The sequence below is a fragment of the Mustela nivalis genome (genome assembly GCF_964662115.1).
Source record: "Mustela nivalis genome assembly, chromosome: 9".
Classification (NCBI taxonomy): domain Eukaryota; kingdom Metazoa; phylum Chordata; class Mammalia; order Carnivora; family Mustelidae; genus Mustela; species Mustela nivalis.
In genome coordinates this window covers 63,919,072-63,945,612 of record NC_139028.1, presented here as the reverse complement: position 1 = coordinate 63,945,612, position 26,541 = coordinate 63,919,072, and the positions used below count along the sequence as shown (strand labels likewise).

At 37.5% G+C, this 26,541-nt stretch overlaps 1 protein-coding gene and 1 pseudogene across 4 annotated transcripts in view; both read right to left on the bottom strand.

Annotated features, from left to right (window-relative positions):
* FCHSD2 (FCH and double SH3 domains 2) overlaps nucleotides 1–26,541 on the bottom strand; it is a 284,078-nt gene that overhangs the window by 97,824 nt on the left and 159,713 nt on the right. For all 3 annotated transcript variants that reach the window (XM_082749741.1, XM_082749740.1, XM_082749742.1), the window contains one exon: nucleotides 25,633–25,761. In XM_082749741.1, coding sequence (XP_082605867.1) covers nucleotides 25,633–25,761 — 129 coding nt within the window. The remainder of the gene's footprint in view (nucleotides 1–25,632; nucleotides 25,762–26,541) is intronic.
* Nucleotides 1,719–6,577, bottom strand: LOC309841245 (ubiquitin-like FUBI-ribosomal protein eS30 fusion protein pseudogene; annotated as a pseudogene). The gene is made up of 2 exons: nucleotides 6,410–6,577; nucleotides 1,719–5,120 (listed from the first exon to the last, which is right to left on the bottom strand). The product of its transcript is annotated as a ubiquitin-like FUBI-ribosomal protein eS30 fusion protein pseudogene (transcript).

The window sequence follows — 26,541 nt, the reverse complement described above, 5'->3', positions numbered from 1 at the left end:
TGAATGGATAAACAAAATGTGGCATATCCATACAATGGAGTATTACTTAGGCATAAAAAGGAATGAAGGGTTGATACATGCTATTACATGGATGAACCTCGAAAACAGGCTAACTGAAAGAAGCCACACACCATACATACTCCGTGATTCCATTTATGAAATGTCTAGAAGAAGAAAAACCATAGATAGAGAGCAGATTAGTGGTTATCAGGAGGTGGTGGGAAAACAAGGAATGACTGCTAATGGAGTACAGGGTTTCTTTTCGGGGTTATGAAAATTTTCTAAAATTAGATCATCGTGGTAGTTGTAAAACCTTATAAATACACTAAAGAAAAAACACTGAAATGTATACTGTAAATACACAAACAATGAATCATGGAACACTACATCAAAATCTAGTGATGTGCTGTGTTAAAAAAAAAAGGAAATGTAACAGATTTCTGTACACTGATTTTGTATCTCGCAACATTTATCAGTTCTAGTAGTTTTCTGGTGGAGACTTTAGTTTTCTACATATAACATCATGTCATCTGCAAATAGTGGAAGTTTTACTTCCTCCTTACCAATTTAGATGCCTTTTTCTCTTTAAGATTTTATTTATTCATCCGAGAGAGAGAGAGAGCAAGCAGAGGAAGAGGGAGAAGCAGACTCTCTGCTGAGCAGGGAGGCCGACATGGGGCCCCAGGACCCTAAGATCATGACCTGAGCTCAAGGCAGACGCTTAACCATCTGAGCCACCCAGGCGCCCCTCAATGCCTTTTATTTCTTTTTCTTGTCTGCTTGCTGTGGCTAGGACTAGTACTATGGACATCCAGTACTATGTTGAATAAAAGTGGTGAGAGAAATTATGGAGTGCACTTGTTGTGATGAGCACTGGGTGGTTCTATGGAAGTACTGAATCACTATATTGTATACTAAAGTAAGATTATACTGTATGTTAACTGGAATTTAAATAAAAATTTTTTAGAAGTACAAAAAAATAAATAAAATGGTGAACTTTATGTTATGTAAATTATATCTGAATTTTAAAAGATAAAGTTAGCAGAGAATATACACCCTTTAAATTATCCTGAGGTTTTCCATTTTATCCTCAGAGTAATAAGGGTAGAGTGCAGATGCTCTAAAAATTACTTTTTGAACAAATAAAAAGACTTCTTAATATGTGACCCAATAGTCTGTTAATAGATCTCTGTCATTTTATTTGAAACTGTTATATTCTGCTTCCTAGAAAATATCTTTAGGTGGACCTGAAACTTTTATTGAGTTACTCCTTTCCAGAGAGTCATCTGTTCAATGTGCTATCTTATTTGTAGCTATGTCTTGATGGGTCATTCACTGAAAGATAATACTTGAAGATAACCAGGGACCAAATAACAAGTCGGATTAGGATAACTGTGGCACACGTGTCTCAGTGGGGACCCTTGAATGGAAGCTCTTCTTGCCAAATAATATTTTATCTCTAACTATATTAATGAAAGAGAAATCTTAGTTTCCTAAATAAAGTTTTATTTGCATTTCCAAAATGACAGTGCTGAGATGGAATTCTAGAAAGCCCCACAAACATTCTTGGCAGTATTAAAGGCCATGAACTACTCCATGAGCATAAGGCCCGCTTACGGAAGTCAAGATGCTTCTGACCAATCATGTCCATTCCAGTGATCTGGCTGTGCTTCTGTGTACTTGAGCTTCATTCTCTGACCAGCACTTCTCCTTGGTGCTTCTTTTTTTTTTTTTTTTTTTAAGATTTATTTATTTATTTGACGGGGGGGCGGGGCAGAGAGGCAGGCAGACAGAGAAGGGGAAGCAGGTTCCCTCTTGAGCAGAGAGCCCAACGTGGGGCTTGATCCCAGGACTCAGACCATGACCCGAGCCAAAGGTAGTGACTTAACCCACTGAGCCACCCAGACGCCCCTCTCCTTGGTGCTTTAACAGTTTTATAATAGTAATGTTAAAAGATGTGCCACAAATTGACATATAACAAAACAAAGAACAAGACCACTAGTCATCCTTTCAAAAATTATTGGGTAATAACATTAAAGTCTCATGTAAGGATTCATCTTACATGAAAAACATGGTTTTTATTATACACACACACATATATGCATATATATATATATACACTATTACCTTTTAAACAGATTTGCTTTGAAAGAGCACACCTGGTATTATCACTTAGCCTCATAATCACTTGTTAAGGCTAAGTGAATACTTGAACTCTCCAGTGCAGAATATTAAATTCAATGGTAATAATCTACTTATTTCCTTTAAAAACTTTATGAATAGAGAATAAGGTACATCCCAACACTTATTATTTTCATCTACAGACCTATTCCTTCTGGGATACTAGAATAATTTTATTTAATTTGGCTTAGAGGTATTTACATTTAGAATAAAAATAAGATTAATGAACTGTGCAGAAAAGATGAGTGGCATTTAGGTTTACTAATTGAACTGCCACTTAATTTTAAGAGTTTGACAGAAACAGAGAGAAAGACAGAAATGTATAAAGACCAATCTTCTCCTTAATTTTTTAAGGGTAGAGTTTTTTTTTTTTTTTTTCAGTTTGTGGGGGCAGAGAGAGAGGGAGAAAATCCCAAGCAGGTTCCATGTCCAGAATGAAGACCCCACCACAGGGCTCAATCTCATGACCCTGAGATCACATCTTGTGTCAAAATTAAGAGTTGGATGCTTAACTGACTGAACCACCCAGGTACCCCTTGAAGGTAAATTTTTAAATCAAAAACCTTTTTGCCATCTTTGTCTGTGCCTTGTACAAGCTGGAAATTTGGGAAAAACTCTTTTTCTTTAAGACATTGCAAAATGTTAGTTGCACTGCTGATAAAAAACATTACAAGTTTTTTAAAAAACTGAATCTTAGGGGCAGCCAGGTGACTCAGTTGGTTGAGCATCCAACTCTTGGTTTCATCTCAGGCCATGATCTCATGGTTGTGGAACTGAGTCCCAGGTTGGGCGCCGCACCGGGTGTGGGGTCTGCTTTAGATTTTCCCTCTTCCTCTGCCCCGCTCTCCACTCCCCCTACCACACTCTCTAAATAAGTAAAATCTTTAAAAAATTACAAAACTCTAAATCTTAGAATCAAGGAAATATGGTTGTGTTGATTAATAAGAAAACAATTAGAATGACCTAACATTCATGTAAGTAAGAAACTGTAAAGCCATTTTGAAAATGGAGCTTGGTAAACTCCATAACATGTTATTTGTGATAAAGAAATACAAGTCTTAGGTTTAAATTCTTTACTGAACAAAATTTAAAACCTACACATTGGTCATACCAGATAATCACCAAATACACACAAGTGAGACCTGACCTTCACCATGGGAATAGGGCACTACTCTCAGAAAAACACCTGTCTCTGGCCAGGGAATAATTTAAGCCACAGCTAAGCACCTCAGTGATAGAACAGAATCTCTATTATATTTTATGACATCATTATATCAGTCTGAGAATCTAATCAAAGGCCACCAGATACCAGTAAAATGAATACTATTTGCCTTTTCAAAATGGTTGGAAAAAGAGAGAGGGAGAGGTCTTGGTAAGTGATTTATAAACAATGAAAACTTGCTAAGGCCAGAAATGGCTAAGAAAGTTAAAGATTCTGTATGTTCACGTATCACTTCTTTTCTTAACCCCAAAGCTAATGCCATCAATGTCCACTACTTCGAATTTTTAATAACAACAATAAATATATCACAGAATCTAGGAAAATTACTGGATACCTAACAGTTCACAATTCCAATGAGTAAAAACAATTCAATATTTCTAATATAGGAAAATGGGACTTACATGCAAAAAATAAAAAAAATTAAATTCAATGGAAAAATATACTTCACAGAAAACTGCATAAAAAAGCTAAGATAATAAATACTCAAATATCCACATTCTAACCTATTTAAAAGAAAAAGAGCTACTTTAATGGCATTTGAGAATTCTTTCTTCAAAGTTAAATATTTTAAAGCTTCATTAAAAACTCTACTGCGAGGGGCACCTGGGTGGCTTGGTTGGTCAAGATCTGACTCTTGATTTTAGCTCAGGTCATGATCTCAGGTCCTCAGTTTGCTTGTCCCTCTCCCTCTGCTCCTCCCTGCTGCTTGTGCTCTTTCTTTTGCTCTCTCTCAAATAAATAAAAATCTTAAAAATATGACCAACAACAACTCTATTGCTAGTAGCCTTAGTAAATACTTTCGTGCCTCTCCCCAGGACCAATGGAACCAGTGGTTTCTGCTATACATCACTTTCATAAGTGCTCATACAAGTCCATCCCTGTGAAATCCCATCTTCAGCCACCATAGCTTACTGACATCCTACTCACCATATAAGGGCTATCTAAGATGTTAATTCTCCAATGGAGAAAGGTCCTCCATGACAAAAGACCACAGTAATCTCTTTATTTATTCAACACCAATTTTGAGTGGTAGGTATAAAACAAGGAACAAAACAAGGTATCTGCTGTCAGGAATCTTACATTCATGGGAGATTTGATGGTCTGAAGCTATTTGTACCACTTATATTCATAGAAACACTCAACTGGAAGCTATTCATGCATATGTAGGATTGTCTTGAGGATTAAATGAGATAATATGAATGTAAACCCTCTAAGAAATAAAAGCTACATAGATAACAGCTATTACTATTACATGCTCTTAAACTGTGGTGGGTTTTTTGTTTGTTTGTTTGTTTTTTGACTGAACTAAGTGGCTTTATCGGGGAGAGGCAGGATTACAACAGACTTGAGTTGGCACTGGGGCTCTTTCCTTGTGAAGGTGGGCACGACACTGACAAACTGCTGGTTGTACTGCATCCACCACCTGGCTGGGCCTGTCTTCTCCTTTTTCTGTTTGGCTACCTTGGGAGTCTGCTCCCTTACTTTCCTAGAAAAAACCAGGGAACCAGGAATTTTGTCTCCAGGGTGGTCAGAGCCTCCACTCCACACTGATCTACAGCTGCCTCGTCCTCTAGGGTGTGCCTGCCAGGAGCACGACTTGATTTTCTTGAGTGATGCCCTCCAGCAAGGCTACATGAGCCTTGATCTGGATGAGCATCTCCTGGCTGGACACCTTGAGGATGTGCAGCTCCTGGGCAAGGACAAAGCTACATGTCCACTACTGAACCACGGGTACCACAGCTGCTCCCGTGAAGATGGAGTTGAGAAAGAGGAAGAAGCAAGGGCGTGCACATCATCACCACCTGCTGTGTGCCATGTCACTGCAATTGTCACATCCAATTGTAGCTGGATGTCTTCTTACGTAGATGTCTTAGTTCTACTTCTAATTTGTAAAGTCCCTGACAGCAAAGATTCACAAAGTGCTCAGTTGACTTTGTTGGTAAAGAGGCATTTAAAATTAATTGCAATGGACGATAGATAATAAAAGTGCAGCCTTAAAAATGAGTGGAATTCTGGGGATCCTGGGTGGCTCAGTGGGTTAAAGCCTCTGCCCTCGGCTCAGGTCATGATCCCAGGGTCCTGGGATCGAGCCCCGCATCAGGCTCTCTGCTCAGCAGGGAGCCTGCTTCCCTTCCTCTCTTCTTCCCCCTCTCTCTCTGCCTGCCTCTCTGCCTACTTGTGATCTCTCTCTCTCTCTGTCAAATAAATAAATAAAATCTTTTAAATAATGAGTGGAATTCTGACACGTGATATAATATAGATGAATCTTGAAGACATTACACTAAGTGGAATAAAGCAGACATAAAAGGACAAATACTGTATGACTCCACTTATATGAGATAATTAACATTAGTCAGATTCATATATAGGAAGTAGAATAGTGGTTTTCAGGGGTCAGAAGGACAAAGGAATGGGGAGTTACCATTTAGCAGGCATGGAGTTTCAGTTTGGGAAGATGAAAAAGTTCTGGAGATGGATGGTCGTGATAGCTGCATAATACTGTATATGTACCTAATGCCAAGGACCTGTATATATAGAAATGATTAGGTCCATATCAAACTTCTGCGGAAGACAGTAGGAGGATCCTCAGCTCACCATATCCCGCAGATAAAACTAGGTAAGATCCCACATCAGTGTTAACAATCCAGAAAACAACATGAAGACTAGCAGAACTCTCTACAGCTAAATGTAAGGGACACATTAAAGAGGGTAGGGAGAGTGGAGACACACAGTTGGGAGCTAAACAGATCCATGGAGCTATCCATGGGAGGGATGCTGCGGGCTGGAGAGGGTACAGAGACAAACCCTCACACCAAACACCCCAGGCACAGGGCACTCGAGTGGGGAAGACAAATCCCCATAACATCTTTGGCTTTGAAAACCAAAGGGGCCTAATTTCTGAGTTCTTATAATCAGCAAGGCTTAAATTAACACCTGGAACTTTAAAAAAAATCAGTGGGCTCAGCTCTGGGAAGGCCTGAGGGCAAGAAAATACTGAATCCCCACCTCTAAAGAAATAGCACGAAGCCCTGAGGTAAGCATAGTAACAGCAATTTGAGAAATATCTGGGGGTACATGGGAACGGTTATTTACTAATCCGAGCATGCACTGGAGGGGCAGCGATTGTTGAAATATCTCTACAAGAATGAAAGAGCTAGTGGATGCCATGTGCATCCCCTAGCCTAGATGCATGGACACCTGCAGAACCATTTCAGTGCCAAAATTCTCCATCTAGCTTGCTACCAGAATGGTTTCCCCCTCGCTTCTGTAGATCTGCCCCCTCAAACCAGGCCGGTCTTGGCAAGAGTTCTGGATAGCTGCAGCTCCCTCACAGACCTGTGCAAACTTTGCTAACACCTCTCCCCTATATTCCCTTGCAAACTTGCCTCCTTCCAGTACACTTTAGGTTGAATCCCATTCAACGTGTTGCTGCAAGCCTGGCAATGACCAAGTAGTGCCGAAAAGGACCAGTACCAGTCCAAAGTGACTGCTGTTCCAGTGATGGTAGAAGAAAACCACATACACTAGTCAGGCTGTGGCCCCAACAGTGGGCTGGGGCAGCTATCTGTCTGACTGCAGACCCCACCCACCAACAAAAGCGTCTCAGGAAATAGTACAGGGAAAGTGCCCTGCACTTCAGTGCTATTTATCTCTAGCAAATGGCTGGTCCAACTCAACTGAAGCCCAAAGTGACCCAAGACTGGCCCACTACACAGAGACCAAATCCTGCCCACTACAGGCAAAGAGAGCCATTGTAGATGACTTGACTGAAGGTAAAAGCAGTTTAGCTACAAGGGTATGGCATATGCAATATACACAGATACCCCTAAAGTACCAGGTGCTGGTGAACAGGTGACATTGTATTACAGGGCACTACTGGATCTCTTCTTTATAAGGCCACTACTTTCAATAGCAGGAGATGTAGCTAACTTTCCTAACACAAAGAAACAGATACAGAGAGTTAGACAAATTAAGAAGATGGAGAAGTATGTCCAAAATGGAAGAACAGGACAGAATCATAAGGAGAGACCTAAACAAAATGGAGATAAGTAATATGACTGATAGATAATTTACAGTAATGATCATAAAGACACTCACTTGATTTGAAAAAGAGTGGAGGACCTCAGTGAAATCCTTAGCAAAGAGAAAAAACATAAAAAAGAATCAGTCAGAAATCAAGAACTCATAACTGAAATTTAAAATACACTAAATAGAATAAATAGTAGACCAGAGGAAGCAGAAGAATGGATCATGGAATTGGAGGAGGAGTAAGTGATGGAAAGCAATCAAACTGAACAAGGGACACCATCAAGCATAATAACAATCACATTATTGGGATCCCAGAAGGAGAAGAGAGAAAAAAAGAAAGAGAAAATTTATTTGAAGAAATAATAGCTGAAAACTTCCCAAATCAGGGGAAGGAAGCAGAAATCCAGATCCAAGAGACAAAGAGAGGCTCCAACAAAATCAACCAAAGAAGGTCCACACCAAAACACATAGTTATAAAAGCAGCAAAAAGTAGTGATAAGAGAATTTGAAAAGCAGCAAGAGCAAACAAGACAGTTACATATCAGGGAAATCCCACAAGGCTATGAGTTGATTTTTTAGCAGGAACTCTGTAGGCCAGAAGAGTGGCATGATATAGTTAAAGTGATAAAAGAAAAAAATCTGCAGCCAAGAACACTCTATCTAGCAAGGCTATCATTCAGAATAAAAGGAGAGATAAAGAGTTTCCCAGACAAAAGTTAAAAGGAATTCATAACCAGTAAACCAGCCCTACAAGATATGTTAAAAGGGATTCTGAGTGCAAAGCAAACAACATAAGTTAAAGGAGGAAAAGTAGGAAGGAGGAAAGCAGTAAAATTAAGTGTATCTATAAAGATCAGGGGATTCACATATCTAAAATGTAAAGGCCATGTGTCTACTGCCATCTGTATGTCTTCTTTGGAAAAATGTCTATTCATATCCTCTGCTTATTTTTTAACTGGATTATTTGTTTCTGGGTGTTATCAGATATATCATTTGCAAATATCTTCTCCCATTCTGTAGGCTGACTTTTAGTCTTGTTGATTGTTTCCTTTGCTGTGCAGAAGCTTCTTATTCTGATGAAGTTCCCAATAGTTTACTTTTGCTTTTGTTTCCTTTGCCTCAGGAGACATACCTAGTAAGAAGCTGCTATAGCCAATGTCAAAGAGGTTACAGCCTGTGTTTCCTCTAGGATTTTAATGGTTTCCTGTTCACATTTAAGTCTTTAATCCATTTTGAATTTATTTTTGTGTATGGTGTAAGAAAGTGGTCCAATTTCGTTCTTTTGCATGTTGCTATTCAGTCAGTCAGAGGAAGACAAATAACACATAATCTCACTCATATGTGGAATTTTAAGAAACAAAACAAAAGAACACAGGGAGAGAAAAGAGAGAGGTACCAAGAAACAGACTCCTAATTATAGAGAATAAACTGACGGTTATGAGAGGGGAAGAAGGTGGGGGGATAGGTTAAATAGGTGATGGGGATTAAGAAGTGCACTGGTTGTGACAGTTGGTGGATATTGTATGGAAGTGTTGAATCACTAATTCTACATCTGAAACTAATATTACACTGTTTATTAACTAACTGGAATTTAAATAAAAACTTGAAGAAGAAGAAAAGAGTTCACACTTAAAGGACCATTAACTTAATATATTGACTACTCTATGCAGAAGTTTTTATATACAAACTTAATGATAACTACAAATCAAAAACCACTAATAGACACACAAAAAATAGACAGGAATCCAATTATACTACTATATAAAGCCAGCAAACTGTGAGAAAAGAGAACAAGAGACGAAAGGGACAAACAAGAACTACAAAACAAACATAAAACAAATAACAAAATGGCATTAAGTACACACTTACCAATAATTACTTTGAAAGTAAATAGGCTAAACGCTCCAATCAAAAGACATAGGGTGATGAAATGGATTAAAAAACAAGACTGAACAATATGCTGTCTACAAGAGACTCGTTTCAGACCTAAAGACACATGCAAATTGAAAGTGAGGGGATGGAAAAGCATTTATCATGCAAATGGAAGGAAAAAGAAAGCCAGAGTAGCAATACTTATACTGGGAAGCAGGATCCCTGCTGAGCAGAGAGCCAAATGCGGGGCTCGATCCCAGGACCCTGAGATCATGACCTGAGCAGAAAGCAGAGGCTTTAACCAACTGACCCACCCAGGTGCCCCACAAAATAGGCTTTAAAACAAAGACTGTAAAAATAGAAAAAGAAGGACACTATATATTCATAAGCAGAATAACCCAACAAGAAGATATAACAATTGTAAATATTTATGCGCCTAATGTGGGAACACTCAAATATATAAAGCAGTTAATAACAAATATAAAGGAAGTAAATGATAGTAATACAGTAACCGTAGGGGACTTTAACACCCCACTTACATCAATGGATAGACCATCCAAACAGAAAATCAGTAAGGAAAAAGTGGCTCTGAATGACACATTGGACTAGATGGTTCTAACAGATATACACAGAACATTCCATCTAAAACAGCAGAATATACATTCAAGTGCACATGGCACACTCTCCAGAACGGATCACATTTTAGTGCACAAAATAAGTCTCAAGAAATTCAAAGAGATTAAAGTCTTATCATTCATCTTTTCTGACCACAACACTATGAAATGAGAAGTCCACAAGAAAAAAATCTGGAAAGAACAAGAATACATGGATGTTAAATAATATGCTGCTAAACGATGAATGGGTCAATCATAAATCAAAGAGGAAATAAAAAAATACACAGAGAAATTGAAAATGAAAGCACAATGGTCCAAACCTTTGGGATGCAGTAATGGCTATTCTATGAGGGAAGTTTATAGCAATACAGGCCTATCCCAAGAAGCAAAAAAAAAAATCTCAAATAAACAACCCAATTTTACACATAAAAGAGCTAAAAAAGAACAAAACCCATAACCGGTAGAAGGAAGAAAATAATACAGAAGAGAGCAGAAATAAACAAAATAGAAGTAAAAAAGAAGAAAAGAGATCAATGAAACCAGGAGCTGGTTCTTTGAAAAGATCAAAAAAATTGATAACCTTTAGCTAGACTCATCAAAAAAAAAAAAAAAAAAAGAGAGAGAAAGAGGAGACTCAAATAAACAAAATGAGAAATGAAACATGAGAAATAACAACCAACACCACAGAAATACAAAGGAGTACATAAGAATATTATGAAAACTTATATGCCAACATATTGGACAACCTAGAAGAAATGGGTAAGTTCCTAAAAACATATAACCTCCCAAAATGAAATCAGGAAGAAATAGAAAACTTGAAGAACAGACTGATTACCATCAACAAAATTGAATCAGGAATCAAAAAAACTCCCAAGGAACAAAACTCCAGGAACAAACAGCTTCACACGTGAATTCTGCCAAACATTTAAGACAAGTTAATAACTATTCTTCTCAAAATAGTCCAAAAAATAGAAGAGGAAGAAAAGCTTTCAAATTCAGTCTAGGAGACCAACATCACCCTGATACTAAGACCAGATAAAGACACCACAAAAAAAGAGAACTACAGGTCAATATCTATGAAGAACATAGATGCAAAAATCCTCAACAAAATATTAGCAAACCAAATCCAAAAATACATTTAAAAAAAATCATTACCATGATCAGGTGAGATTTATTCCTGAGGGGCAAAGGTGGTTCAACATTCACAAATCAATCAACATGATACATCAACAAGAAAAAGAATAAAAACCGTATGATCATTTCAACAGATGCAGAAAAAGCATCTGACAAAGTAGAATTTCCATTTGTAATAAAAACTGCCAACAAAGTAGGTTTAGAGGGAACAAACCTCTAATATAGTAAGGGTCAAATATGAAAAACCCACAGCTAATATCATACTCAATGATGAAAAACTGAAACCTTTTCCCCGAAGATCAGAAATAAGACAAGGATGTCTCTTCTCACCACTTTTATTCAACTAAGTACTGAAAGTCCTAGCCACAGCAATCAAACAAGAAAAAGGAATACAAGGCATCCAAATTGGAAAGGAAGAAGTAAAACTTTCACTATTTGTAGATGACATGATACTATATATAAAATACCCTAAAGACTCCACCATAAGACTACTAGACTGATAAATGAATTCAGTAAGGTCACAAGATACAAAATCAAAATACAGAAAACCGCTGCACTTCTATACACTAATAATGAAGAAGCAGAAAGAGAAAATTAAGAAAATAATCCCATTTACAACTGCACCAAACATCATAAAATACCTAGGAATAAACTTAACCACAGATGTAAAAAGACCTATACTTTAGAAACTATAAAACAACAATGAAAGAAACTGAAGATGACACAAACAAATGGAAAGATATTATATGCTATGGATTGGAAGAACAAACATTGTTAAAATGTCCATACCATTAATCTACAGATTGATTGTCCATACTAAGCAATCTACAGATCTAATGCAATCCCTATCACGGGGCACCTGGGTGGCTCAGTCAGTTAAGCGTCTGACTTTGGCTCAGATCATGATCTCAAGGTCCTGGCACTGAGCCCCATGTAGTGCTTTTGCTCAGTGGGGAGTATCCTTCTCCCTTTCTTTCTGCCCCTCCCCCTGCTCATGTTCTCTCTCTCTCTCAAGTAAATAAAATCTTAAAAATAATCCCTATCAAAATACTAATAGCATTTTTCACAGAACTAGAACAAACAATCCTAAAATTTTTATGGAAACACAAAAGGTCACAATAGCCCAAGTAGTCTTGAAAAAGAACAAAAGTGGAAGTATTATAATCTCAGATTTGAATATACACTTCAAAGGTGTAGTAACCAAAACAATATGGCATTGGCACAAAAAGCGACACATAGATCAATGGAACAAAATGGAAAATCTAGAAATAAACCCATGATTAATTAATCAATTAATCTTTGACAAAGGAGGCAAGAATATGCAATGGGTAAAAGTTTCTTTAACAAATGGCACAGGGAAAAATGGACAGCCCCTTGCAAAAGAATGAAATTGGACCACTTTCTTACACCATACACAAAAATAACCTTAAAATGCATTAAAGACCTAAATGTGAGGTAGAAAACCATAAAAATCCTAGAAGAGAACAGGTGGTAACCTCTCTGATATTAGTAGCAGCAACATTTTTCTAGATATGTCTCCTGAAGCACGGAAACAAAAGCAAAAATAAACTACACAGAGTACATCAAAATAAAAAGCTTTTGAACAGCAAAGAAACAGTCAAAAAATCTAAAAGAAAACCTGCTGAACAGGAGGAGATATTTGCAAATGACCTATCTGACAAAGGGTCAGCATCCAGAATATATAAAGAACTTACACAACATAAAAAACCCAAATAATCCAATTTAAAAATGGGCAAAGACATGAAGAGACATTTTTCCAAAGAATACATAGAGATGTCCAACAGACACATGAAAAGATGCTCAGTATCACTGATCATCAGGGAAATGCAAATCAAAACCACAATGAGGTATCACTTCATACCTGTCAGAATGGCTAACATCAAAAACATAAGAAACAACAAGTATTGGTGAGGATGTGGAGGAAAAATAACCCTCATTTACTGAAGGTTGGAATGCAAACCGGTGTAGCCACTGTAGAAAACAGCGTGAAGGTTCTTCAAAAAATTAAAAACAGAATTACCATATGATTCATTAATTCCACTACTGGGTATTTATCCAAAGAATACGAAAACACTAATTTGAAGAGATATATGCACCCCTATGTTTACTGCAGCATTACTTACAATAGTCGAATTATGGAAGCAGCCACGCATCCACTGATTGATGTGGTAAACATACACAATGGAATATACTCAGCCACAAAAAGAATGATATATTGCCATTTGCAACAACATGGATAATGTGAAGTGAAGTAAGTCAGAGAAAGACAAATACCATACAATTTCATTCATATGGGGAATTTAAGAAACAAAACAAAGAAAAAAAGAGACTAACCAAAAAACAAACTTTTAACTATAGAGAACAAACTGATGGTTACCAGAGAGGAGATAAAGAAAATTAAGAGTGCACTTATCATGATGAACACTGACTAATGTATAGAATTGTTGAATCATTATATTGTACACCTGAAACTAATATAACACGATATGCTAATGAAACTGGAATTGAAAAGAAAAAAAAAAGGAAATGGTTAAAATGGAGAATTTAGGGGCGCCTGGGTGGCTCAGTGGGTTAAAGTCTCTGCCTTCGGCTCAGGTCATGATCCCAGAGTCCTGGGATAGAGCCCTGAGTCCAGCTCTCTGCTCAGCTGGGAGCCTTTTTCCTCCTCTCTCTCTCTCTGCTTGCCTCTCTGCCTACTTGTGATCTCTATCTGTCAAATAAAGAAATAAAATCTTTAAAAAAAATAAAAAAATAAAATGGAGAATTTAATGTTTTGTGTATTTTACCAAAATAATTCTTCAAAAGTTGGTTTTTTACTTTCCCCAAAAGATCTCAGAAAAAGACAAGGATATCAACTTGAACCACTTCTATTCACCACTGTACTAAGGATCCTAGTCAATAGAATAAGGCAAGAAATAAAAAGATTTCTAGATTAGAAATACAGAAAAGGGTGTGCCTGGGTGGCTCAGGTGGATAAGCATTTGCCCATGGCTCAGGTCATGGTCCCAGGGTGTTGAGAGGGAGCCCTGCATTGGGCTCTCTGCTCAGCGGGGAGTCTGCTTTTCCCTCTCCCTCTGTCCCTTCCTTGCCTGTGTGCGTGCATTCTCTCTCTCTCTCTCTCTCTCAATAAATAAAATCTTTAAGAAAAAAGACAGAAATAAACTATGACATGATCATGGTTATTTAAAACTGTAAAGAATCCACAAAAAAAGCTACTAGAATAAGTGAATTGAGGAAGACTGCAGATAAAAGGTCATGTAGCAGATTGCATTTGCCAAAATACAGTCAGAGCAATATTTCTGGTGCCACCTCTTCTTCCATAACTTTGCCATACTGCACTAAGAAGCAGAATCTATCCCAACAACCCTCTTGATCTTGGGTTGAACCTTGTAACTGCTTTGACGAACGGAATGCAGAAAAGAAATTGTATGACCTTTGAGACTATTTCATAAAAGGCAATATTGCCTGGCCAGCCTCCTTCCCCTCCTCACATAATTTGTCTTTGGAACCCAACACGGAGAAGAAGCCCAGGCAACACAGAGAAGCCATGTGCAGAAACTCCAGCTGACAGCCCCCCAGAGTCTCAGCCAACATGGAACACCAAGCACTAAACATGGGAGAAAGCACACTCTCAGAAGAATTCAGCTGCTAGCCTTTAAGCTGCTCTAGCTGATGTGGAATGGTACAGAGATAAGTTATCCCCACTGAGCTCTGTCCAAAGTATAGATTCAAGGGAAAAATAAATACCTGTGTTGTTTAAAGCCACTAAGCTTTTCAGTAATCTGTTATGCAGAGTAACATAGTAACTGCCATAAGTCAATATATGAAAATCAACTGTATTTCTATATATTAATAAAAAGAATTGACAGATGAAATGAAAACATAATGGTTATAAGTAACATTGACATACTTAGTAATAAATTTAACAAAATAAATACAGGACTACGGAGGGAAGCAGAATTATAAAACGATCCCAACAACACTTGTCATTACATAATCTGAGGGTGGAAAAAATTAATGAACAATGCAATATTATTCCTATGATAATGTTATGTTATATGGCAATAGAGAGATTATCTGGTAGACCTAATTTCATCACAGGAGCCCTTTAAAAGCCCCAAATTTTCTCTGGTTAGTAGCAAAAGAGAAAGTCAGAGATTGAAAACATGAACAAGAGTCTACACGCTGGTTGGGAGATAAAGGGAGTCATGTGGAATGGCCTTGAAAGCAACCCGAGTGACTTTCAGCCTATAGCCATCAAGCAAAAAAGGACTTAAGTCAACAACCTGAATGACCCTGGGAATAGAGTCTCTCAAGAGACTCCAGAGAAGAACTCAGTCCAGGCAAAATCAAAATCAAGGTTCTGCCTTTGTAAGATCCTAAGCAGAGGACCCAGCTCAGCCCACCTGGGTTTTTAAACTAAAAAACTGTGAAATAGTAGATGGAGATAATTTAAAGTCTCTAAGTTTGGGCTGATTTACTACATAGTGATACAAACTAAATATAACTGCAAAGGAACAAGAGAGAAGTTTTGGGGACAGAAATATTCTATATATTATGATTAAGACAGCAATTACATGGATATATATATGTGTGTCAACACTCAACCAACACTATACTTAAAATAGATGCATTTTATTTTATATTAATTATAACTTAATAAAGTTGACTCTAAAGAGCCAATTTAAGTTTTCTCCTTTGCCTCTTGTCACCTTATACACTACTCCCATAAGTAGTTTTATGTATTCTCTGCTTTAGAACTCCTCATTTATTGTTGATTCTCCAGCCCAGGATAAAGTTTTGTTGTTGTTGTTCCAAAGATTTTATTTATTTATTTATTTGACAGACAGAGATCACAGGTAGGCAGAGAGGCAGGCAAAGAGAGAGGAGAAGCAGGCTTCCTGCCAAGCAGAGAGCCCAATGTGGGACTCGACCCCAGGACCCTGAGATCATGACCTGAGCTGAAGGCAGAGGCTTAACCCACTGAGCCACCCAGGCACCCCCCAGGATAAGTCCTTAAGCCAGAATATTCAGAATATTCAGTTGTCACTAGAGGATGAGAGCAGTAGATTATCATGATCTGATTTACATTTTTTAAAAGATTTTATTCATTTATTTGAGAGGGAGAGAGAGAGAGAGAGAATGAGAGAGAACATGAGAGGAGAGAGGTCAGCAGAAGCAGACTCCCTGCTGAGCAGGGAGCTGAATATGGAACTTGAACGCGGGACTCCAGGATCATGACCTGAGCTGAAGGCAGATGCTTAACCAACTGAGCCAATCAGGCACCCCTGATTTACATTTTTAAAACATTATTTTGAAAACGTCTAGCAAGGAAATCACCTAGGTAAAGCTTAGAATTCTATAAAAAATTTACTAGTTGGAAAATCCTATCTTAGAACAGTTTCCAAATTTTATTTCAAGGAGCCCTGGTATTCAGTGTAATATCTCACAAACCCAAAGTAAGTAGAAGACGACATACACAGGTAGAGGGAATGGAGAAAACATACAAAGGGGAAACAGCCTCACACGTTTTAACCAAACGGTCTCCTTTCATCTGCTTTGTATAGAAGGATTCCATGCAGGAGTCTGTAGCAGTTGTTCAAATGCTAAAAATATTTTTAAATTACCGCTTTATAATTTTGGGCAATTTTTGCTTTAAAAAATGGGCAAGAAGCATTCTGATTTTCTCCTTCTGTGTCACAGGAAGCCAAGTATAACATAACCAATAAAGCAAGGGAAAGATCTACCACCTCATAGGTCTTAAGCCCTTTGCTCCGGAGAATTATAGCCTTATTTCTGGCTCAGTGACTATGGATCATGTCTAATTCACCTCTGAATCCCCAAATGCCTATCACCAGTACACACTGAAATACGTGCTGAGTTTAACATGACATGCAAACAATGTTAAAATATATAATAAAAGGAGCTGTAACACAATCTGACACTCTTCGGTAAAGTGGCTGGAACACACCACTCCTAGGTATATTTGTTTAAGGACTTCTTGCAGAAGAACACCAGGAGATATATACAAGAACATTTAATAGCAGCACTGTTTCATTTATAAGTAAAACAAAACCAACAAAAAGTTCAGTTGAGAACATCAATAAGTAATTTATAAAACATACATAATGAAATACTATATAGCAAAATGATAATGAATAAATAAGGTAAAAAATTGGTATTAATCCACAAATAAAGTATTTAATGGGCAAAAAGCAAGACGCTGAGTATGATACACTATATATCGTCAGAAAAGCGGTTATAACATGGTGGATGAGAGAGATGTATTTTAGGATGAGTCACATAGGAGGCTTCCATTTTACTAGTTACTGTTTCATTTCTAAAGTTGAGTGGTGAGTTAATGGGTATTTATCAACCTTTGAATGTACTTAATTTGAAAATTTCATATTCAGTTTCAAGTCCTATACCAAGGATCGGCAACTAAGGCCTGTGAGTCAAATCCAGCTCAACACCCATTTTTGTAAATAAAGTTTTACTGGAACCCAACCATTCATTTGTTTACATGTTGTCAATGACAAGGTCAGGGCTGAATGGTTGTGACAGAGAAACCTAAAATATTTACTATTAGGCACTTTTCAGAAAATGTTTGCCAACCCCTATTTTATTTCCAAGTATAGAGTGCAAATGAAGGAGCAATTAATTCTGAAATAACATATATAATCATGGTCATAGTTACTGAGAAAAATGATCAGCAGATCTGATGATAGCCAGAGAAAGAAGGATGGAAGGAAAATAAGTAAAAACTAAATAGCCTTTAGAGCATTGCCGTCCAACAGAACTTTCCATGATGATGGAAATATGCTATATCTGTACTATGCAGTATGTGACCACTAGCCACATGAGGCTCTGGAGCACTTGAAATGTGGGTATTATGAGTACAGAACAGAATTTAAGATTTTACTTATTTTTAATTATTTAAAACAGTCGCATGTACTTAAGGACTACCATACTGCACGGTGCAGCTTTAGCGCTCTGGAGGACAGATTGATAGCAGTTGTCATCTGAAACGGGGCACTTACTCAAGGGAACAAAGAGCTGCCTCCAGTTTAGAAAATTGCAGCCACTGATGGAAAGGCAAACCATGGATAATAGTAAGGGTAAGGTTAACACATAGAATTGGGATTGATAGAATATTCATAAAAATTGGGCCAAATGATTACTCTAAGAAAGAGGACATAAAGAAAGAGGATGCAAAGTAATAGAAGCAGAGATGTGGAGCTTCTATGATAATTTATAAAGTGAACAAACACTGGGTGAAAGAGAAGTACAACAGCTAGAGAATTATTTGGCAGGGAAACCAAAAGAGTCTTGACTTAAAAAAAAAAAAAAAAAAGGAGTTCCATAATCCCACATGTGAATTAGGAAAACTCTCAGAATAATTAGAGGTTAACTGGAAAAGCCATATGAGTAAGGGACTTGGTTACCAATAATGACTTTCTCCTCACTTAACCAAAACAAGTATCTGCAAAAGATATGCCATATTATATTTTCTAGATTTATTTCACATAGAAAGATGATGTTTAATTTTATCACTTTGCCCAATTATCATCTTGTCCTAGTATTATTAAACTTTCCAAATTCTCATTAGCTGGACATTCCTTCCCTTTTCTACTTTGATGCACTGTGTTTCATCCTTCCCTATCCAAACTACTAAGAATATACTACCCAAGCTTATAAAATATTAGTTTACGATATTTTTGAAATTTATGATACAAAAATATGCTACAAAAAAAGGAATTTTGAGAAACAAACTACCTTACTTCCCAGCAGCCAGAAGAGAAGGCTGTCAGCTTTTCCCCATTGAGAGTGATATTTGCTGTGGGTTTCTCATAGATAGATTTTATGAAGTTGAGGAATGTTCCCTCTATCCCTATACTTTGAGGCGTTTTAATCAGGAATGGATGCTGTATCTTGTCAAATGTTTTTTCTGCATCAATTGAGAGGACCGTGTGGTTCTTCTCTCTTCTCTTATTGATTTGTTCTATTACACTGATTTGTGAATGTTGAACCACCCTTGTATCCCATACATAAATCCTACCTGGTCATGGTGGATAATCTTTTTAATGTACTGTTGGATCCTATTAGCTAGGATCTTGTTGAGAATCTTGGCATCCATATTCATCAGGGATACTGGTCTGAAATTTTCCTTTTTGGTGGAGTCTTTGCCTGGTTTGGGAATCAGAGTAATGCTGGCTTCATAAAAAGAGTCTGTAAGTTTTCCTTCTGTTTCTACTTCTTGAAACAGCTTCAGGAGAATAGATATTATTTCTCTGAATGTCTGGTAGAATTCTCCAGGGAATCCATCAGGTCCTGGGCTCTTGTTTTTGGAGGTTTTTGGTCACTGCTTCAATCTCATTACTAGATATTGGTCTACTCAGGTTGTCAATTTCTTCCTGATTCAGTTTTGGAAGTTTATAGGTTTCCAGTAATGTATTCATTTCACCTAGGTTGCTTAACTTACTGGCATGTAACTGTTGATACTAATTTCTGATGATTTTTTTCTATTTCCTTGGTGTTAGTCATGATCTTTCCCTTTTCACTCATAATTTTATTAATTTGGGTCCTCTCTCTTTTCTTTTGGATTAGTTTGGCCAGTGGTTTATTGATCTTATTGATTCTTTCAAAAAACCAGCTTCTAGTTTCGTTGATGTGTTCTGCTGTATCTCTAGTTTCTATTTTATTGATCTCTGCTCTAATCTTGATTATTTCCTTCTTGTTTGTGGGGTTGGCTTAATTTTTGATTTTCCAGTTCTTTAAGGTATAAAGAGAGCTGGTGTATTCTGGATTTTTCAATTTTTTTGAGTGAGGCTTGGATGGCTATGTATTTCCCCCTTAGGACCGCCTTTGTTGTATTCCATAGGTTTTGGACCAAACTGTCTTCATTCTCATTGGTTTCCATGAATTGTTTAAGCTCTTCTTTGATTTCTTGGTTGATCCAAACATTCTTAAGCAGGGTGGTCTTAAAATTCCAAGTGTTTGAATTCCTTACAAACTTTTTCTTGTAGTTGAGTTCCAGTTTCAAAGCACTGTGGTCTAAGAATATGCAGGGAATAATCTCACTCTCACTGATTTGTGACCCAGTATGTGGTCTACTCTGGAGAAAGTTCCATGTGCACTTGAGAAGAATGAGTATTCTGTTGTTTTAGGGTGGAATATTCTGTATATATCTATGAGGTCCATCTGATCCAATGTGTCATTCAATGCTCTTGTTTCTTTATTGATTTTCTGCTTGGATGATCTATTACTGAGAATGGCATGTTAAGATCCCCTACTATTAATGTATTCATATCAATATGACCCTTTATCTTGATTAACAGTTGTCTTATGTAGTTGGCTGCGCCCGTATTGGGGGCATAAATATTTGCCCCATATCAAGCTTTACTACAAAGCTGTGATCACCAAGACAGCATGGGACTGATAGACCAGTGGAACAAAGCAGAGAGCCCAGATATGGACCCTCAACTCTATGGTCAAATAATCTTCAACAAAGCAGAAAAAAATACACAGTGGGAAAAAGACAAAGTCTCTTCAATAAAAGGTGTTGGGAAAATTGAACAGCTATGTGTAGAAGAATGAAACTCGACCATTCTCTTATACCATACACAAAGAAAAACTTGAAATGGATAATAGACCTCAACATGAAGCAGGAATCCTTCAGAATCCTAGAGAAGGACATAGGCAGTAACCTCTTCAACATCAGCCGCAGCAACTTTTTTTTTTTAATTTTTTAAAAAGATTTTATTTATTTATTTGACAGAGAGAGATCACAAGTAGGCAGAGAGGCAGGCAGAGAGAAAGGAAGGGAAGCAGGCCCCCTGCTGAGCAGAGAGCCCGATGCGGGACTCAATCCCAGGACCCTGAGATCATGACCTGAGCCGAAGGCAGCGGCTTAACCCACTGAGCCACCCAGGCGCCCCCGCAGCAACTTTTTTCAAGCCATGTCTCCAAAGGCAAAGGAAACAAAAGCAAAAATGAACTTTTGGGACTTCATCAAAATCCAAAGCTTCTGCACAGCAAAGGAAACAAACAACAAAACAAAGAGGCAACCCACAGAATGGGAGAAGATATTAGCAAATGACACTACAGACAAAGGGCTGATATCCAAGATCTATCAAGAACTCCACAAACTCGGGGCGCCTGGGTGGCTCAGTGGATTAAGCCGCTGCCTTCGGCTCAGGTCATGATCTCAGTGTCCTGGGATCGAGCCCCGCATCGGGCTCTTTGCTCAGCGGGAGCCTGCTTCTCTCTCTCTCTGCCTGACTCTCCGCCTACTTGTGATTTCTCTCTCTGTCAAATAGATAAATAAAATCTTTAAAAAAAAAAAAAAAAAAAAAAAAAAGAACTCCACAAACTCAACACACACAAAACAGATAATCACGTCAAAAAATGGGGGAAGACATGAACCAACACTTCTCCAAAGAAGACATGCAAATGGCTAACAGACACATGAAAAAATGTTCATCATCAGTAGCTATCAGGGAGACTCAATCAAAACCATATTGAGATACCACCTGACACCAGTTAGAATGGCCAAAATCAACAAGACAGTAAACAATATGTGTTGGAGAGGATGTGGAGAAAGGGGAAACCTCTTACATTGTTGGTGGGAATGCAAGTTGTTGCAGCCACTTTGGAAAACAGTGTGGAGATTCCTTAAGAAACTATAAATAGAGCTTCCCTATGACCCTGCAATTGCACCACTGGGTATTTATCCCAAATACAGATGTAGTGAAAAGAAGGGCCATCTGTACCCCAATGTTCATAGCAGCAGTGGCCACAGTTGCCAAACTTTGGAAAGAGCCAAGATGCCCTTCCTTCAACAGATGAATGGATAAAGAAGATATGGTCCATATATACAATGGAGTATTATGCCTCCATGAGAAAGGATGAATACCCAACTTTTTTATCAACATGGTCGGGACTGGAAGAGATTATGCTGAGTGAAAAAAGTCAAGCAGAGAGAGTCAAGTATCATATGGTTTCACTTACTTGTGAAGCATAAGGAAAAACACGGAGGACATGGGCAGATGGAGAGGGGAAATCGGAGGGGGAGACAAACATGAGAGACTGTGGACTCTGGGAAACAAACCGAGGGTTTTGGAGGGGAGGAGGGTGGAAGGTTGGATGAGCCTGGTGGTGGGTCTTATGGAGGGCATGTACTGCATGGAGCACTGGATGTGGTGCATAAACAATGAATTTTGGAACACTGAAAAAAAAATAAAACTTTTTAAAAAATTAAAGAAAATAAAAAGATAAACACACAAAAAATAAAATAATGTATAAAGCTAAAAAAAAAAAAAAGAAGATTGGAATGCAATGTAGGAAACAGTGTGGTATCTAGTAAAGAACACAGGCTCTGAAGTCACAGAGACTTTAAGTCCTGAATATATACACATGCACTGAACCTCACTGACGGCTCTGCTATATGATTTGCAGAACAGGGATAATGATATTTAGCTCAAAAGATGTTAAGAAAACTAAACGAAAGAAGGTATTTAAAGTACCTAGACAGCACCTGGCCATGCTGGACACCAAACAGTTACTTCGCTCTCACTCTCCAGCATTTTTTTTTCTTCTACACTTTTAACCTAAGAATACAATGTCCAAGATATGTAAGAAAATAGAATAGTTGCTTTGATCCTGAAAAGGCTTTATCCAAAACCAAGGTGAAAGGATCATCTTTAGACAGGAGAAACAACTCTGTTGTTGAGGTTCCATGGAGGAATCTTGAACACACATGAAGGCAGGTAATGGGAAAATAATGGAGTTCCCTTTTAGTGGCTTGTATTCTCCGTAAATTAGGAAGAAAGACCACTTGCTAAGTGTGAAAGAGAAGAGGTAAATTCGAGGTTTGAGATGGAAAAAAGTTGAAAGAAATGTTAAAAATATTAGGGTGTCAACCAAGGAAATGACCAAATGGACCCAAATACTCAGGGTCCACTTGAGACTGATTCCACATTAATTTATGAACATAAATGTGTTCTTTTTAAAGACTGTTTTCAGTAGTACTTGGCTACTTGGATTCAGGTACAAAGAAAGAGGTTATCTGGGTTCATCCTGGGTTGGAATTTCATTTCATTCCATTTATAGGCTAGAATGGTATTTAAATAATGAACTATGAATTCTAACTAAGATAAATTAAAAAATGATAAAGGATAATATGCCTAAAATGATAAGGATAATGCCAGAGTAATACTGAGCAATCAAAGAAAAAAAAGGAATAGTTGTTAATATTACTAATTATGGTCTTCCACCAATAAGTAATTTCATTATTCTTTTAAGATTTTATTTATTTATTTGACAGACAGAACTCACAAGTAGGCAGAGAGGCAGGCAGAGAGAGAGAGTAAGAAGCAGGCTCCCTATTGAGCAGAGAGCCCGATGCGGGGCTTCATTGTTCTAATTTGTAATCATTTCTATATATTTTTCTTTCTTCCACCAGACTGAGCTCTTTGAAGATAAAGAGTGTCTTTCTCATCTCTGCTTCTTCCCAAAGTGTAGTCCAGTATCTACCACATTGTAAGTGACTATTAAATGTTTATGATTAAACCCAAGAATCAAACCTCCTGCCTCAAAAGTATCCATAGAATTTGTTTAAAAAGATCCTAGCTAGGGCATCATAACCTTAACAACAATTCAGAAAACAAGACTTTTCTAAGAAAGGTACGAAGGGCCACTGTCAATTCAATGATAGAAACTCACTCAGCAGCTGACAATATGACTGATGACAGTTTTCAAATACTGCAGACTACAGCGTTAACATGAGGAAGAAAATGAATTCACACATACACAACATGAAAACTGAGAATATATCTGTCTATGAGAATATATCTGTCTATTTTTAAGGGACAAAAGAGGACTCCAGCCTCTATTTTTATCATTCCAGTACCTTACAATGTCGATTGAAATGAGTAATCTGAAGCATAACCTAACCAATGCCGATCAAATATCTGCATTAGGACTTCAAAGCAAGTTCAAAGATATATAATCTGAGAGCTGGCCAGGCCCATTAACTTCCTCTTTGTATTGGGCAGAAGATACACCCCTAAAATAATACTGTACCTTTCCCAGTTTATCAAAGGCCACAGGGTTTCAAGAAAGAGGTCTTTTAGCCTGAGGATTCAATTTAAAAAACATAAAGATTTTATTCTTGCTGCTGCTTAACTAGTATGTTCATTTTAAAGTATTCAAAGGGGAAATATATAGTTAACAGCTTTAAGAGTGGGCAGTATACAGGGAATCACAACTTTAAATGTAAACTGTACTGAGTATCTTCTTTAATAAATGGGTTGTCTAAGACTGAGTAGACATATATATTTCCCTAGAGAAAGCATGGTAAAATGGGAGGTCAAGTCTCTAGTTGCTTCTTGTAAATCTGAAGGGCTATGTACACTTAATAAGATACTAAAATGCCTAAACCTCTAGGTCTAACATTTTATTGGGAAATGTAAACAGAGCTCTCATCTGGGATGTCAAAACAATCCCTTGTCTCTCTTACCACCCATGTTCTAACCAGTGGAATTCAAAACAGGACAGAAGCTAGGAAAAGGGGAGTTCAGGCAATGAACAGAAAGGGAAGAAAACATTTTGCAACTGGATACTTCTTAGCCCAGTTTGACTCTATGACTCCCATTTTTCCCTGAAGGTATCAGGAAATGTCCTGTCTACTTTCAAGGAAAGAACTTACAGTTTCTAGACAGAGTTTATCTCTTTCCCAGAGGCCCTGTAGAAGAAAAGAGCACCCACTCCTGTTGCATCCCCTTTCTCAAAGATTCTGATCTATAAAGCAAGCAATTCAATTAATGTGTTTCAATAGTCATTAAGAACAATATTTGAAAAGCATGGGTTGAAAATATAAGAGAAAGACAGAATAATCAAATGTTTGGGTCCTTAAGAAGACAGGAGAAAATGAGATACACTCTATGCAGTGACAGGTGAAATCTGGCAGAAGTTTAAAAAAGATTTTCTTCTCTACCCCTTTTCTTTTACTTCATTGGAAGTGAAAGAAACAAATACATGTATAAACAGGGAAAGACCAAATTGAGTTTGAGTACACAAGAAAGTATAATACAATCTATCTACATTTCAGAGCGCTACCTAGGGTAGAGACATCTTCATATAATTACCAGACATTTTCTCTTCTTCTCACGGGTACCTCAAAATCATAAAACATCAACATACAAGTTTACCTATTAATTAAAAGTAAAATTATAAAATTTTAAAAATCTAAGCCTTAAAAAAATCTTATTCTGGATCTTATATATTAATAACCATTATACAGTAAGTATCTGCCACTACTAGCGATTGCAGTTAGTCTTTTTATTGTGATTTGGCTTTAAATACTTTATTATATTAAAAATTAATTCAGAATTACCTGAAAGAGAGAGTACCCAAACAATATCAAGTATAGTTCAAAGAACTGCCAAGAAACCTGGCTGCTATTCTACTGACTCAATGCTATCTACCGAATAGTCAACTCACGAGTTGTTTTATTGTCTCTAACAAAACAAATGAGCACAGATATTAAGGTTGTATTACCTTCATAATGTTAACTAAATCTGTTTGATAGTAGCGATCCTGGTGCGCATTTGCTGCTGCTAGTGTAAGAAGATAATCATTCCTTGCATGGGTAGCTTTAGAATTACATTCAGATCGCCGGGCTTTTAACTGAAACATAGTGAAAGAGAAAAAAAATCAACACAAACTGATATTGCGCTGTAAGATAAATGAGGATACCATTCTTAGCTGGCAATTAATGGCAATTAATGGCTCTCCAACAAGAGTAAAGGTAACCATGTGGAGAAATATTTATTTGCATATAAAAATATTCAACACTATTGAGGAATTAAATAATGATTACAACTGTTACACATGGTGAAAGTGTTTCCTTTTTTTTTTTTTTTAAGATTTTATTGATTTATTTGACAGAGAAAAAGAACACAAGCAAGCAGAACAGCAGAGGGAGAGGAAGAAGCAGGCTCCCCACTGAGCAGGGAGCCTGATGCAGGGCTCGAGCCCAGGATCCTGGGATCATGACATGAGCCGAAGGCAGTCACTGAGCCACCCAGGCACCCTAAGAGTGTTTTCACATGTTATTTACACTTAACATACTTCCAAAGCTTTTCAAAATACTTCAAAGTATTTTGCTCATTTTATTCAGATGGGAAAATAAAGGTTCCCAAATTAAGTACCTACTTCTCAAAAACATGGGTAAATCTGCTATGAGTTAGAAAATCTTTTTTTTTTTTTTTTTAAATCAGCATTCCAGGTACCTGGGTGGCTCAGTTGGTTTAAGTGTCTACCTTCAGCTTGGGTCATGATGGCAGGGTCCTGGGATCGAGTCCCACATTAGGCTCCCTGCTTCTCGGTAGTCTGCTTCCTCCTCTGCCTCTCCCCCTCTGTTTGTGTTCTCTTTCTCTCACTCTCTCTCTCTCAAATAAATAAATA